The sequence below is a fragment of the Oncorhynchus keta genome, chromosome 29 (assembly GCF_023373465.1).
Source record: "Oncorhynchus keta strain PuntledgeMale-10-30-2019 chromosome 29, Oket_V2, whole genome shotgun sequence".
Taxonomy (NCBI): Eukaryota; Metazoa; Chordata; class Actinopteri; order Salmoniformes; family Salmonidae; genus Oncorhynchus; species Oncorhynchus keta.
The window spans coordinates 25,354,977-25,369,947 of record NC_068449.1 but is presented as its reverse complement, the minus strand read 5'-3'; the positions used below and the strand labels follow the sequence as shown (position 1 = coordinate 25,369,947).

At 45.3% G+C, this 14,971-nt stretch overlaps 1 protein-coding gene across 37 annotated transcripts in view; it reads right to left on the bottom strand.

Annotated features, from left to right (window-relative positions):
• Nucleotides 1–14,971, bottom strand: part of syne2b (spectrin repeat containing, nuclear envelope 2b) — a 142,215-nt gene that overhangs the window by 82,127 nt on the left and 45,117 nt on the right. For 26 of the 37 annotated variants that reach the window (XR_008086242.1, XM_052486289.1, XM_052486301.1 and 23 more), the window contains 10 exons: nucleotides 7,617–7,937; nucleotides 7,090–7,419; nucleotides 6,573–6,902; nucleotides 6,087–6,431; nucleotides 5,298–5,476; nucleotides 4,898–5,213; nucleotides 3,771–3,935; nucleotides 1,291–1,638; nucleotides 948–1,084; nucleotides 450–579 (listed from right to left, as the gene is read on the bottom strand). Coding sequence is in view for 36 of the 37 variants with exons in the window: in XM_052486289.1 (XP_052342249.1) it covers nucleotides 450–579; nucleotides 948–1,084; nucleotides 1,291–1,638; nucleotides 3,771–3,935; nucleotides 4,898–5,213; nucleotides 5,298–5,476; nucleotides 6,087–6,431; nucleotides 6,573–6,902; nucleotides 7,090–7,419; nucleotides 7,617–7,937 (2,601 nt within the window). In the remaining variant the exon portion in view is untranslated. The remainder of the gene's footprint in view (nucleotides 1–449; nucleotides 580–947; nucleotides 1,085–1,290; nucleotides 1,639–3,770; nucleotides 3,936–4,897; nucleotides 5,214–5,297; nucleotides 5,477–6,086; nucleotides 6,432–6,572; nucleotides 6,903–7,089; nucleotides 7,420–7,616; nucleotides 7,938–14,971) is intronic. The other 11 variants (XM_052486309.1, XM_052486318.1, XM_052486321.1 and 8 more) reach the window with 7 other exon arrangements.

Genomic DNA, 14,971 nt, shown 5'->3' with positions numbered 1-14,971 from the left:
ATAGTCTATATCCCTGACCTCACTAGCTCTGATTCATGTTGTTTCAACAATCTAGCAAATGGACCACAGTGAGTGGACCTACGTCACGTATTAGAGGATGTACCCATAGGCACTAAACAAAGTCCTTGATAATGTTCCTGTAATAATTGGAAATAATGACCAAATTCAAAACATCTACACACTTATGCACCCTGGCAATTACTTCAGCATGGCATACAGGAATATTGTGTTCCCTCTACAGTTCCAATAATTTGCTCCCATACCCAGGTAGCCAACATTACTGGGAAACTTTCAATTGTATTGTATGTGATGCTCATAAAACTTGATTGTGCAATGAAAGTACAAAAGCTGACACAAACCGAATTACATATCGATTTGGATATATTGAAGACGTTAAATTTCCTCATATCAACATTCATTCTGTTTGATTGAGAGGCCTGTGCTATAACCTGGATGGAGGGGGCTGTCCGTGTGGGTGAGGAGTGGTTCCACTGCTGCAGAAGCTGAACAGAGGCTGTGAGGCAGCGAGCTGTGTTCTCAGTGCAGCAGCTCTGCCTCTCACCCAACCTGGTCTTCAGACTACACACACACAGAGAGAGAGAGAGTGAGAGAGAGTGAGAGGATAGCATCAGCACACTGACAGGATATTCATATGTACAAGCTGATACAATCTCTTAGATTAGTTAATAGCTACTATACTAAACATCCCAGCTACTCATGTATATAAGAATTCCATGTCTCTATCTTTTGCAACTTGCTACACCTCAAACTACAAAGAAAGATCAGCATGTTCCGTTATCTATGATATAAAGGAGTAATAACAATTAAAACTGAAATTGAAATGGAAGAGAGCCAGCTGAGTTTAAACTTGGAGAGAAACAGGAAGAGGTTCTGTGCACTGCACAGTTTGATAATGAGCTGAATGTTTGGGATGCCAAGTCTAGTACCTGTCGTGCTGCTGGCTCAGTAACTCCATTATGGAGATGACTTCAGCGGGAAGGTCCTCCTCTGTGGATGCAGATCTGGCAGCCTGACGCATGTCATGAACTTTAAGCCCTAACCCCTCCAATGACCTCTCGCAGTTCTAAAGGGTGCAGAAATCACAAGTGTAAAACTCAGGTTAGAGTCTCGGGGCAATATAGAACTATAATTGATTTGTATTTACTTTGTTGCAATTGTTCCACAGACTGTGTACATTGATTCTTTTAAGTTGTTGAAAAATAAATAGCGTAATATGGGAACTAGTACAGTGCCAAACAGAGCCGATGTCATTCGGAGCAGCGGAGGTACCTTGAGGCTGTGCCAGTGCTGCTGGAGCTGGGCTATGTTGGGGTGTGGCTCGCTGTAGCTCAGGGCCTGGTCCAGAGAACGGAGCTCCCACTGCAGGGCTTTGGCCCTCTCCCTCAGGCCCTGGGCCTTCTTGGCCATCTTCACATCCAGCTCCTTCAGCTGGGCCTCGCAGCCTGCCAGCCTTTCCGTCATCTCCCTCTCAGAAGAAGTGAGGAGGTCGTGGAGGTGGCTGACCTCCAGGGTCAGGGTGTCACGACCGGCAGGGGTGCAGTGGCTCAGCAGGGTGTCTCGGATTGCGTCCAGCTCCCTCATCTCCCTCTCCTCCCTGTCGACAGTCTGGAGCAGGGCCTGGGAGAGGAGGGCACATACAGTATTTAAAACCCTCAGACTAGCAATATGGACAATATGGTCTTAACAAGCTGTCCTGAAACACATACAGTAAAACAATAGTATGACATATTTTGCGATGCACAAATAAATACACCATGACAGGGGGTGGAACAGTGGCAAAGGTACCCACAGGAATAATATTAGTCTGAGGAGAGATTAAATAGCATTAATACAACAAAAATAATTAAAAACACACTCCTTTAGTTTACACAAGTTAAACAGATGTATTTTTTCTTCATAATAAGCAGGAGTCCTAGGCGATACTCTGGAACCTGATCTCTCTTTTGACGAACATATCAAGACTGTTTCAAGAACAGTTTTTTTCCATCTACGTAAAAATTGCATTGCAAAAATCAGAAACTTTCTGTCCAAAAATGATGCAGAAAAAGTAATCCATGCTTTTGTTACTTATAGGTTAGACTACTGCAATTCTCTACTATAAAGCACTAAATAAACTTCAGTTAGTGCTAAATACGGCTGCTAGAATCCTGACTAGAGCCAAAAAATGTGATCATATTACTCCAGTGCTAGCCTCTCTACACTGGCTTCCTGTTAAGGCAAGGGCTGATTTCAAGGTTTTACTGCTAACCTACAAAGCATTTACATGGGCTTGCTCCTACCTATCTTTCCGATTTGGTCCTGCCGTACATACCTACACATACGCTACGGTCACAAGACGCAGGCCTCCTAATTGTCCCTAGAATTTCTAAGCAAACAGCTGGAGGCAGGGCTTTCTCCTTCAGAGCTCCATTTTTATGGAATGGTCTGCCTATCCATGTGAGAGACGCAGACTCGGTCTCAACCTTTAAGTCTTTACTGATGACTCATCTCTTCAATGGGTCATATGATTGAGTGAGGCCCAGGAGTGTGAAGGTGAATGGAAAGGCTCTGGAGCAACGAACCGCCCTTGCTGTCTCTGCCTGGCCGGTTCCCCTCTCTCCACTGGGATTCTCTGCCTCTAACCCTATTACAGGGGCTAAGTCACTGGCTTACTGGTGCTCTTCCATGCCGTCCCTAGGAGGGGTGTGTCACTTCAGTGGGTTGAGTCACTGTCGTGATTTTCCTCTCTGGGTTGGCGTCCCCCCTTGGGTTGTGCCGTGGCGATGATCTTTGTGGGCTATACTCAGCCTGGTCTCAGGATGGTAAGTTGGTAATTGAAGATATCCCTCTAGTGGTGTGGGGGCTGTGCTTTGGCAAAGTGGGTGGGGTTATATCCTTCCTGTTTGGCCCTGTCCGGGGGTATCATCGGATGGGGCCACAGTGTCTCCTGACCCCTCCTGTCTCAGCCTCCAGTATTTATACTGCAGTAGTTTATGTGTCGGGGGGCTAGGGTCAGTTTGTTATATCTGGAGTACTTCTCCTGTCTTATCCGGTGTCCTGTGTGAATTTAAGTATTCTCTCTTTCTCTCTTTCTTTCTCTCTCTCGGAGGACCTGAGCCCTAGGACCATGCCTCAGGACTACCTGGCATGATGACTCCTTGCTGTCCCCAGTCCACATGTCCGTGCTGCTGCTCCAGTTCCAACTGTTCTGCCTGCGGCTATGGAACCCTGACCTGTTCACCGGACGTGCTACCTGTCCCAGACCTGCTGTTTTCAACTCTCTCGAGACAGCAGGAGCGGTAGAGATACTCTTAATGATCGGCTATGAAAAGCCAACTGACATTTACTCCTGAGGTACTGACTTGTTGCACCCTCAACAACTACTGTGATTATTATTATTTGACCATGCTGGTCATTTATGAACATTTGAACATCTTGGCCATGTTCTGTTAAAATCTCCACCCGGCACAGCCAGAAGAGGACTGGCCACCCCTCATAGCCTGGTTCCTCTCTAGGTTTCTTCCTAGGTTTTGGCCTTTCTAGGGAGTTTTTCCTAGCTACCGTGCTTCTACACCTGCATTGCTTGCTGTTTGGGGTTTTAGGCTTAGTTTCTATACAGCACTTTGAGATATCAGCTGATGTAAGAAGGGCTATATAAATACATTTGATTTGATATTTTGCGATGCACAAATAAGCTAATAGAAAATGGCAGGTTTCATTGCAATACAATGTTGTTCTTTCATGTTCTTTTCCATGCTCCTGTAACTAACCTTCAGGGTGTTGGCATAGCTGTGTAGAGCCTGTCTGTCTGTGGGCTGGGGGCCCAGACCCTTCACATGCTCCCTCAGCCAGTCCTGGGCTGCCCCATGCTGTTCCACTAGCTGGGCACAGTGCCTCTCCATGTGGATGCCCTCCTCCATCCTCACACAGGCCTCCTGGAACACACACACACACACACACACACACACTATAATTACCAACATGTCTTTCAATGGGCACTGATTCAAAGAGGAAAATTATAATTATAACCATTTCTATACAATATACAGTGCATTCGGAAAGTGTTCAGACCCCTTCCCTTTTTCCACATTTTGTTACGTTACAGCCTTATTCTAAAATGAATTAAAGACATTTTTTTCCTCATCAATCTACACATCAGGGAGGTGACCAAGAACCCGATGGTCACTCTGACAGAGCTCCAGTGTTCCTCTGTGGAGATGGGAGAACTTTCAAGAAGGGCAACCATCTCTGCAGCACTCTACCCATCAGGTCTTTATGGTAGAGTGACCAGACGGGAACCACTCCTCAGTAAAAGTCACATGACAGCATGCTTGGAGTTTGCCAAAAGGAACCTAAGGACTCTGACCATGAAAAACAGTAGGATCCCCTGTTATAGGTTTGGCTCAAGCTGGTGGAGTGGCGTTGGGTACCAACTGTTATTTTTGGGGGATTTGTTTGGATAGCCATTACCGTGGCCTTTGTTTGTACGGTCCCGGGGAGAGTTGAAAGAAGAACTCCCAATACAGTTTCCTTCTTTTTGTTGAAGTCACATCTCTGATTCTCATTTCGTGCTGTCCCGCCTAGGATTTCATCAGTGAATAGGTATGGCCTTTCACACAATGTACTGAGTCAAAGGTCTGAATACATAATGTAATGTGATATTTCAGTTTTTAATTTTTTATACTTTTGCATTATGAGGAATTGTGTGTAGATTAGTGATGAGGGGAAGAAAAAAAATAATGATGATGGAAAAAAAACAATCAAATCCATTTTAGAATAAGGCTGTATAGTAAAACAAATTGGAAAAAGTCAAGGGGTCTAAATACTTTCCGAATGCACCGAATACTACAGATGAGTGTATCACTGATCAGTATGAGTGGGGAGATCTAACACCCACCGTCAGTTCTTGGAGAAGGGCAGGGATGCATTCCTCCATGGTGGCCCAGAAGAGGTCTGTCCAGCTGGGGTCCTGGGTAAGCTGGAACATTTCCTTGCCCTGGGTGTGGAGGACAGACAGGGCTGGGGCCAGGTTCCTGGTTTTATCCAGCAGGGTCCTGGCCGTCTCCACAGCCTGCCCCCGGTCTCCCAGCCCAGGCCAGGGGAAGTGACGGGGCAGCTCTGCTGTCTGGTGCTGGACCTCAGCCAGACAGGACTGGGCTTGACACTTCTGGTACTGACAGGTCACCAGGCGTTCCACCACACCTTGCAACAGTCTGACACACCAGGGAAACATCTGTTTCACATGGTCGTTTTTTTATTCATTACACACCTTTAAATGCAATAAAATGTCACTGTACCTGTGCACCACCTCAGCATTGTGTACAACTTCTCCCCACTCCTCCTCCAAGTCTCTGACTGTCTGCTGAACCTTTAGTCTCCTGCTCTCCTCCAGGTCCTGGCTTTCACACAGACTCTGACCTTGTCTCCTCAAGTCCTGCAGCTTAGAGTCTCCCTCAGGTCTGGAACTCAGGACAGCCTGAAGAGGACATTTGAGTTAAAGGCCCAATGAAGCTGTTTTATATCAATGTCAAATCATTTCTGGGTAACAATTAAGTAACTTACTGTAATAGTTTTCCATTTAAAACTCTCCAAAATACACAAACATTTTTCAAGCAATACATTTGGTAGGACTGTCTGAGTGGGGAGGGAAAAACTGAAAACTAGCTGTTATTGGCAGAGAGGTTTTCAACTCTCTTTGTTATTGGTCTATTAACTAATTTACCACCTGGTGATACCAACAAGCAAGCCGAAACTCCCCCATTGAAAAACCTGTTGATTAGAAGGTCCTGTGTATATTGTATTTTCAACCAGAAAATATCAGGAAATAACACAGATCAAATGTTTTCACACTTTTACAGTGATAGTTTTATCGGCTGTTGTAAATTATGCAAAACAAAGGAAAAACAGAATGTTGACTGCACTGGGACTTTAATGCAACAGAATATACAAGGAATGGTCTGACTACAGTCAATAGTATAAACTGCTTGAAGATTTGGCTTTGCAATCTTAACATAACATTTTCCTATTTTTAATCAGCCAATCAATTGTGACAATACAAAGATCCTGTGGTGTAGTGTAGCGCGCACCGTTGCTCTCTGCAGCCTGTCCTGGATTTCTTCCTTGCTGCCCCGGGTGCCTGTTCCCAGGGAGTGTGTGTTCTGCTGCTGCAGTTGGAACCAGGCTCTGCTGCTCTCCTCCAGGGCCTGGAAGGCCTCTAGCTGCCTGGAGAGAGAATACCACACCTGGGCCTGACGCAGAGCCTCCTCAGCAGTCTGCAGGACTCTCCTCCACTCCTCCTCCATGTCTCTGACTGTCTGCTGAACCTCTCGTCTCCTGCTCTCCTCCAGGCCCTGATGTTCACACAGACTTTGACCTCGTCTCCTCAAGTCCTGCAGCTTAGAGTCTCCCTCAGGTCTGGAACTCAGGGCAGCCTGTGGATAGAGAGACAGAAAAAGAGTAGTGCCTTAGGGCCTCAGCTAGATCGGACCTTGTTGGAAGTGTTGCTGACTTGACTATATGTTACTGACTTGATATCTGATGTTTTTTTTAGGCACAAGTAGCTATAGACTTACCTGTGCTACGTTTATTCTGTCATCAGTCTGGCTCTGGCTGCCGAGAGAGTGTAGGCGTTGCTTGTGGTCTCTGACCCAGGCCTGAATGCTTTCCTTCTGGGTAACATATTCAATCATTTCCCTCTCTATGACACTCTGAGCCTCGGCCTTATCCACCACCTCCTTTGCAGCCTTAAGAACTTCTCCCCACTCCTCTTCCATGTCTCTGACTGTCTGCTGAACCTCTCGTCTCCTGCTCTCCTCCAGGTCCTGATGTTCACACAGACTTTGACCTCGTCTCCTCAAGTCCTGCAGCTTAGAGTCTCCCTCAGGTCTGGAACTCAGGACAGCCTGGTAACAAACACAAACACTAGCTTAAGACTAAGGTAGTATAGTAAGCATTATGGACTCAGACTTAGCACAAAAAATACTCAAAAAACCTCAGTCCAAAACTGAGCCTAAGCTCAAGTCCTAGGCTTTGCCCTGCTGTAGCTCAGACCCAAACACTAACCATGTCTACCATTAACTGTAGACTGACCTGTGCAGTTTGTATTCTGTTCTCTGTCTTGGCCTGGCTGCCCAAAGAAAGTAAGCGTTGATTTTGGCCTTTGATCCAGGCCCTGGAGTTCTCCTTCTGGGTTTCCAAGTCTCTCAGCTGGCCTTCGATAGCACTCTGCATCTCAGCTTTGGTAAGAATCTCCTCAGCAGTCTGCAGGACTCTCCTCCACTCCTCCTCCATGTCTCTGACTGTCTGCTGAACCTCTCGTCTCCTGCTCTCCTCCAGGTCCTGATGTTCACACAAACTTTGACCTTGTCTCCTCAAGTCCTGCAGCTTAGAGTCTCCCTCAGATCTGGAACTCAGGACAGCCTGAAGACAAAGACAAAGGTACTCAGTCAAAACTGAATTAGGCAGTTTAGAGCAAGACCAAAAGCCAAATCCATGTTTTTATGCCAAGTAAGACTCTGATGGAAGAGCCATGAATTGTAAATTCAGATCGAATGCTGACAACAACAATAAATCCATATCTTCGGAGGATTTATAAGCACTTCTAGCTGTACACAGACCTGTGCGGTATGTAGTCTCTCCTCAGTCTTGGTCTGGCTGCTCTGAGAGTGTAGCTGTTGTTTCTGGTCTTTCACCCAGACCCAAGTGCCTTCCTTCCAGGTTTCAAAAGCTCTCAGCTCTTTTTCTAGTACCTCAGCCCGATCCAGCGCCTCTTTTGCATCCTGTAGGACTCTCCTCCACTCCTCTTCCATGTCTCTGACTGTCTGCTGAACCTCTCGTCTCCTGCTCTCCTCCAGGTCCTGATGTTCACACAGACTTTGACCTCGTCTCCTCAAGTCCTGCAGCTTAGAGTCTCCCTCAGGTCTGGAACTCAGGACGGCCTGGTAACAGACACAAACACTAGGTAAAGACTAAGGTAGTATAGTAAGCGTTATGGACTTAGACTCAGCACATAAAATAATAATATTAGCGCAAAAAATACTATCCATAGTGGGAGACTAAGCACAAAAAATACTATACTAAGGGGGAGACTTAGCACAAAAAATACTATCCATATTGAGAGACTTAGCACAAAAAAATACTATCCATAGGGGGGAGACTTAGCACAAAAAATACTATCCATAGTGAGAGACTTAGCACAAAAAAATACTATCCATAGGGGGATACTTAGCACAAAAAAATACTATCCATAGGGGGAGACTTGGCACAAAAAAAACTATCAATAGTGGTAGACTTAGCAAAAACAATACTATCCATAGTGAGAGACTTAGCACAAAAAAATACTATCAATAGTGGGAGACTGAGCAAAAACAATACTATCCATAGTGAGAGACTTAGCACAGAAAATACTATCCATAGGGGAGACTTAGCACAAAAAAATACTATCCATAGGGGGAGACTTAGCACAAAAAATACTATCCATAGAGGGAGACTTAGCACAAAAAATACTATACATAGGGAGAGAATTAGCACAAAAAATACTATCCATAGGGCGAGACTTAGCACAAAAAATACTACCCATAGGGAGAGACTTAGCACAAAAAATACTACCCATAGGGAGAGACTTAGCACAAAAAATACTATCCATAGGGGGAGACTTAGCACAAAAAATACTATCCATAGGGGGAGACTTAGCACAAAAAAATACTATCCATAGGGGGAGACTTAGCACAAAAAAATAATATCCATATTGAGAGACTTAGCACAAAAAATACTATCCATAGGGGAAGAATTAGCACAAAAAATACTATACATAGGGAGAGAATTAGCACAAAAAATACTATCATAGGGGGAGACTTAGCACAAAAAATACTATCCATAGAGGGAGACTTAGCACAAAAAATACTATCCATAGAGGGAGACTTAGCACAAAAAATTATATACATAGGGAGAGAATTAGCACAAAAAAATACTATCCATAGGGGGAGACTTAGCACAAAAAATACTATCCATAGGGGGAGACTTAGCACAAAAAAAATACTATCATATTGAGAGACTTAGCACAAAAAATACTATCCATAGGGGAAGAATTAGCACAAAAAATACTATACATAGGGAGAGAATTAGCACAAAAAATACTATCCATAGGGGGAGACTTAGCACAAAAAATACTATCCATAGGGAGAGACTTAGCACAAAAAATACTATCCATAGGGAGAGACTTAGCACAAAAAATACTATCCATAGGGGGAGACTTAGCACAAAAAATACTATCCATAGGGAGAGACTTAGCACAAAAAATACTATCCATAGGGAGAGACTTAGCACAAAAAATACTATCCATAGGGAGAGACTTAGCACAAAAAATACTATCCATAGAGGGAGACTTAGCACAAAAAATACTATCCATAGGGAGAGACTTAGCACAAAAAATACTATCCATAGGGGGAGACTTAGCACAAAAAAATACTATCCATATTGAGAGACTTAGCACAAAAAATACTATCCATAGGGGGAGACTTAGCACAAAAAAATACTATCCATATTGAGAGACTTAGCACAAAAAATACTATCCATAGGGGAAGAATTAGCACAAAAAATACTATCCATAGGGGAAGAATTAGCACAAAAAATACTATACATAGGGGAAGAATTAGCACAAAAATACTATCCATAGGGGAAGAATTAGCACAAAAATACTATCCATAGGGGAAGAATTATCACCAAAACAATACTATCCATAGAGGGAGACTTAGCACAAAAAAATACTATCCATATGGGGAGACTTTAGCACAAAAAAATACTATCCATAGGGGGAGAATTAGCACAAAAAATACTATCCATAGGGGAAGAATTAGCACAAAAAATACTATCCATAGGGGAAGAATTAGCACAAAAAATACTATCCATAGGGGAAGAATTAGCACAAAAATACTATCCATATGGGGAGACTTAGCACAAAAAAATACTATCCATAGGGCGAGACTTAGCACAAAAAAATACTATCCATAGGGGGAGCCTGGACAATTGAAATGTCTGACCTTTTTCAACAGTCTGACTGTGAACATCTGTATGAAACCCAAACTAAGGGAAACAAATAAATGATTAAAAAACAACTTTCGATGCCATATGGAATGGAAGAAAATGTGTGTAGATTAATCATGAACCCAAATTGAGAACCCTTTGTTTGATTAAGGGTGAATCTGTGTGAGAGATATATTACATATAACCTACCTAAAAGCAAGAGATCGATATGTACACAGATCAGGGATATTGCCTCAGCTTATTGAAACAGATAAGATCAGGGATATTGCCTCAGCCTATTGAAACAGATAAGATCAGGGATATTGCCTCAGCGTATTGAAACAGGTAAGATCAGGGATATTGCCTCAGCTTATTGAAACAGATAAGATCAGGGATATTGCCTCAGCTTATTGAAACAGATAAGATCAGGGATATTGCCTCAGCGTATTGAAACAGGTAAGATCAGGGATATTGGCTCTGCTTATTGAAACAGGTAAGATCAGGGATATTGGCTCTGCTTATTGAAACAGATAAGATCAGGGATATTGCCTCAGCGTATTGAAACAGATAAGATCAGGGATATTGCCTCAGCTTATTGAAACAGATAAGATCAGGGATATTGCCTCAGCTTATTGAAACAGATAAGATCAGGGATATTGCCTCAGCTTATTGAAACAGATAAGATCAGGGATATTGTCTCTGTGTATTGAAACAGGTAAGATCAGGGATATTGTCTCTGCTTATTGAAACAGGTAAGATCAGGGATATTGCCTCAGCATATTGAAACAGGTAAGATCAGGGATATTGCCTCAGCATATTGAAACAGGTAAGATCAGGGATATTGTCTCTGCGTATTGAAACAGGTCGGTATATTGTGGTAAAATGGAAGAGGAAAGACTATTCCACTATTGTGACCTCGAAGAAATAGAGACTGAAACTCATTGTATCCTCTATTGCCCTTGCTACCAAGATATACGCTTTTATTCCAGAAAGCACACCAGATATACCCTGGCATTATGTGGCATAGCGATGAGGAGAAACTGAAATGTTTTTTTGTCCATTGTGTATTTCCATTTGCGGAATATTTAGATGAAGCCTGGAATAAAAGAAAAAGGGCTACCTATAATTAAATTGTAAAATTATTTAGTTTCTATGTGGTAAATGGTATGTGTGTATAGATTGTGTATAGGTTTGTCTCCCATATGAATCTTCTCTTTGTGCCAGACTGGGTTCAAATATCTTCTGTTTCATTTTCCTGTATTTATTTATCTGTATGTATGTATGGATGTATGTATGTACAGTGGGGCAAAAAAGTATTTAGTCAGCCACCAATTGTGCAAGTTCTCCCACTTAAAAAGATGAGAGAGGCCTGTAATTTTCATCATAGGTACACTTCAACTATGACAGACAAAATTAGAAAAAAAATCCAGAAAATCACATTGTAGGATTTTTAATGAATGTATTTGCAAATGATGGTGGAAAATAAGTATTTGGTCACCTACAAACAAGCAAGATTTCTGGCTCTCACAGACCTGTAACTTCTTCTTTAAGAGGCTCCTCTGTCCTCCACTCGTTACCTGTATTAATGGCACCTGTTTGAACTTGTTGTCACGCCTTGGTCTTAGTATTTTGTGTTTTCTTTATTTATTTGGTCAAGCCAGGGTGTGACATGGGTTATTGTGGTGTGTTTTATGTCTTGGGGTTATGTGGGGTGTCTAATTAGTCTATGGCTGCCTGAGGCGGTTCTCAATCAGAGTCAGGTGATTATCGTTTTCTCTGATTGGGAGCCATATTCTGTGAGTGTTTTGTGGGTGATTGTTCCTGTCTCTGTGTTTGTTGTCACAAGATAGGCTGTATAGGTTTTCACGTTTTGTTTGTTGTTTTTGTATATTAAGTTATTTCATGTATCGTTCATTATTTTCATTAAAGAACATGAGTAACCACCACGCTGCATTTTGGTCCGACTCTCTTTCAACAGACGAACACCGTTACAGAATCACCCACCACACCCGGACCAAGCAGCGTGGTAACAGGCAACAGCGACAGCAGAAGCAGCGAAAAGAGGAACGGACATGGGAGGATGAATTGTTCGGAGAAGGACCCTGAATATCGCCGCCCCAAAGAAGAACTGGAGGCGGCGAGAGCTGAGAGGGGCTGATATGAGGAGAAGCAACAGCGGCAGCAGGAGCAACAATATCGGGACTACACTTGATGGGAGGAAATAGACAGGTGGGCGGTCGACCCAGGGAGAGTGCCGGAGCCCACCTGGGATTCGCTGGAGCAGTGCAAAGAGGGTTATAGGAGAATGGAGTTGGAGAGACAAGCACGACGGCGCAGACGAAAGCCCGAGAGTCAGCCCCAAAAATGTATTGGGGGGGGCTCAGGGAGAGTGTGGCAGAGTCAGGAGTCAGACCTGAGCCAACTCTCCCTGTTTATCGTGAGGAGCAGACCAGAACCAGAGCCGGTGTTAGAGGTGAGCGAAGCAGAGACTGTGAAGGAGTTAATAGGGAAAGTGGAGGAGAGAGTAATGAGGGAGTTGCTAGTTTGGTGCTTTAAATACGATATTCGCCCGACGGAGCGTGTCGGGGATTTAATGGCACCTGGGTCAGCGCTCCATACTCGTCCTGAGGTGCGTGTTAGTCGGCTGGTGAAAATTGTGCCAGCCTCACGCACTAGGCCTCCTGTGTACCTACCAAGCCTTGCACGTCCTGTGCCAGTCCTGCTCTCAGGCTCTCCAGTACACCTTCACGGTCCGGTCCATCCTGTGCCACCTTCACACACCAGTCCTCCGGTGGCAGCTCCCCGCACCAGGCTTCCTGTGCGTGTCCTCGGTCCAGTACCACCAGTTCCAGCACCACGCACCAGGCCTTCAGTGCGCCTCGCCTGTTCAGCGCAGCCAGAGCCTTTCTCCTCTCCAGTGCTGTCGGATTCTCCCACCTGTTTAGCGCTGCCGGAGCCTCACGCCTGTTCAGCGCAGCCAGCGCTTTCCTCCTCTCCTGTGCTGCCAGAGTCTCCCGCCTGTTTAGCGCAGCCAGAGCTTTCCTCCTCTCCTGCGCTGCCGGAGTCTCCCGCATGTTCAGCGCTGCCAGAGCCTTCCTCCTCTACAGCGCTGCTGAAGTCTCCTGCCTGTTCAGCGCAGCCAGAGCTGCCAGCCTGCATAGAGCAGCCAGAGCTGTCAGTCTGCATGGAGCAGCCAGAGCTGCCAGTCTGCATGGAGCAGCCAGAGCTGCCAGTCTGCATGGAGCAGCCAGAGCAGCTAGATCCGCCAGTCAGCCAGACTCTTCCAGATCTGCCAGTCAGCCAGACTCTTCCAGATCTGCCAGTCAACCAGACTCTTCCAGATCTGCCAGTCAACCAGTCTCTTCCAGATCTGCCAGTCAACCAGACTCTTCCAGATCCGCCAGCCAGACAGGATCTGCCGCAGCCAATTACCTGCCTGAGCTTCCTCTCAGTGCTGAGCTTCCTCTCAGTGCTGAGCTTCCTCTCAGTGCTGAGCTTCCTCTCAGTGCTGGGCTTTCCCTCAGTGCTGGGCTTCCCCTCAATGCTGGGCTTCCCCTCAGTGCTGAGCTGCCCCTCAGTCCCGAGCTTCCCCTCAGTCCCGAGCTTCCCCTCAGTCCCGAGCTACCCCTCAGTCCCGAGCTACCCCTCAGTCCCGAGCTACCCCTCAGTCCGAGCTGCCCCTCAGTCCCGAGCTGCCCCTCAGTCACGAGCTGCCCCTCAGTCCAGTGGGGTTCTGGGTGTGGTCTACTAGGCCATGGTCGGCGCCGAGGGTGGACTATCCCAGGATGCGAGGGGGAGAAACGAAGACATTTATGGAGTGGGGTCCAAGTCCCGAGCCGGAGCCGCCACCATGGACAGACGCCCACCCGGACCCTCCCTATGGTTTTGAGGTGCGTCCGGGAGTCCGCACCTTAGGGGGGGGTTCTGTCACGCCTTGGTCTTAGTATTTTGTGTTTTCTTTCTTTATTTGGTCAGGCCAGGGTGTGACATGTGTTATTGTGGTGTGTTTTTTGTCTTGGGGTTTTGTGGGGTGTCTAATTAGTCTATGGCTGCCTGAGGCGGTTCTCAATCAGAGTCAGGTGATTATCGTTGTCTCTGATTGGGAGCCATATTTAGGCAGCCATATTCTGTGAGTGTTTCGTGGGTGATTGTTCCTGTCTCTGTGTTTGTTGTCACAAGATAGGCTGTATAGGTTTTCACGTTTCGTTTGTTGTTTTTGTATATTAAGTTATTTCATGTATCGTTCATTATTTTCATTAAAGAACATGAGTAACCACCACGCTGCATTTTGGTCAGACTCTCTTTCAACAGACGAACACCGTTACACTTGTTATCAGTATAAAAGACACCTGTCCACAACCTCAAACAGTCACACTCCAAAACTCCACCATGGCCAAGACCAAAGAGCTGTCAAAGGACACCAGAAACAAAATTGTAGACCTGCACCAGGCTGGGAAGACTGAATCTGCAATAGGGAAGCAGCTTGGTTTGAAGGAATCAACTGTGGGAGCAATTATTAGGAAATGGAAGACATACAAGACCACTGATAATCTCCCTCGATCTGGGGCTCCACGCAAGATCTCACCCCGTGGGGTCAAAATGATCACAAGAACGGTGAGCAAAAATCCCAGAACCACACGGGGGTGAATGACCTGCAGAGAGCTGGGACCAAAGTAACAAAGCCTACCATCAGTAACACACTACGCCGCCAGGGACTCAAATCCTGCAGTGCCAGACGTGTCCCCCTGCTTAAGCCAGTACATGTCCAGGCCCATCTGAAGTTTGCTAGCGAGCATTTGGATGATCCAGAAGAAGATTGGGAGAATGTCATATGGTCAGATGAAACCAAAATATAACTTTTTGGTAAAAACTCAACTCGTCGTGTTTGGAGGACAAAGAATGCTGAGTTGCATCCAAAGAACACTATACCTACTGTGAAGCATGGGGGTGG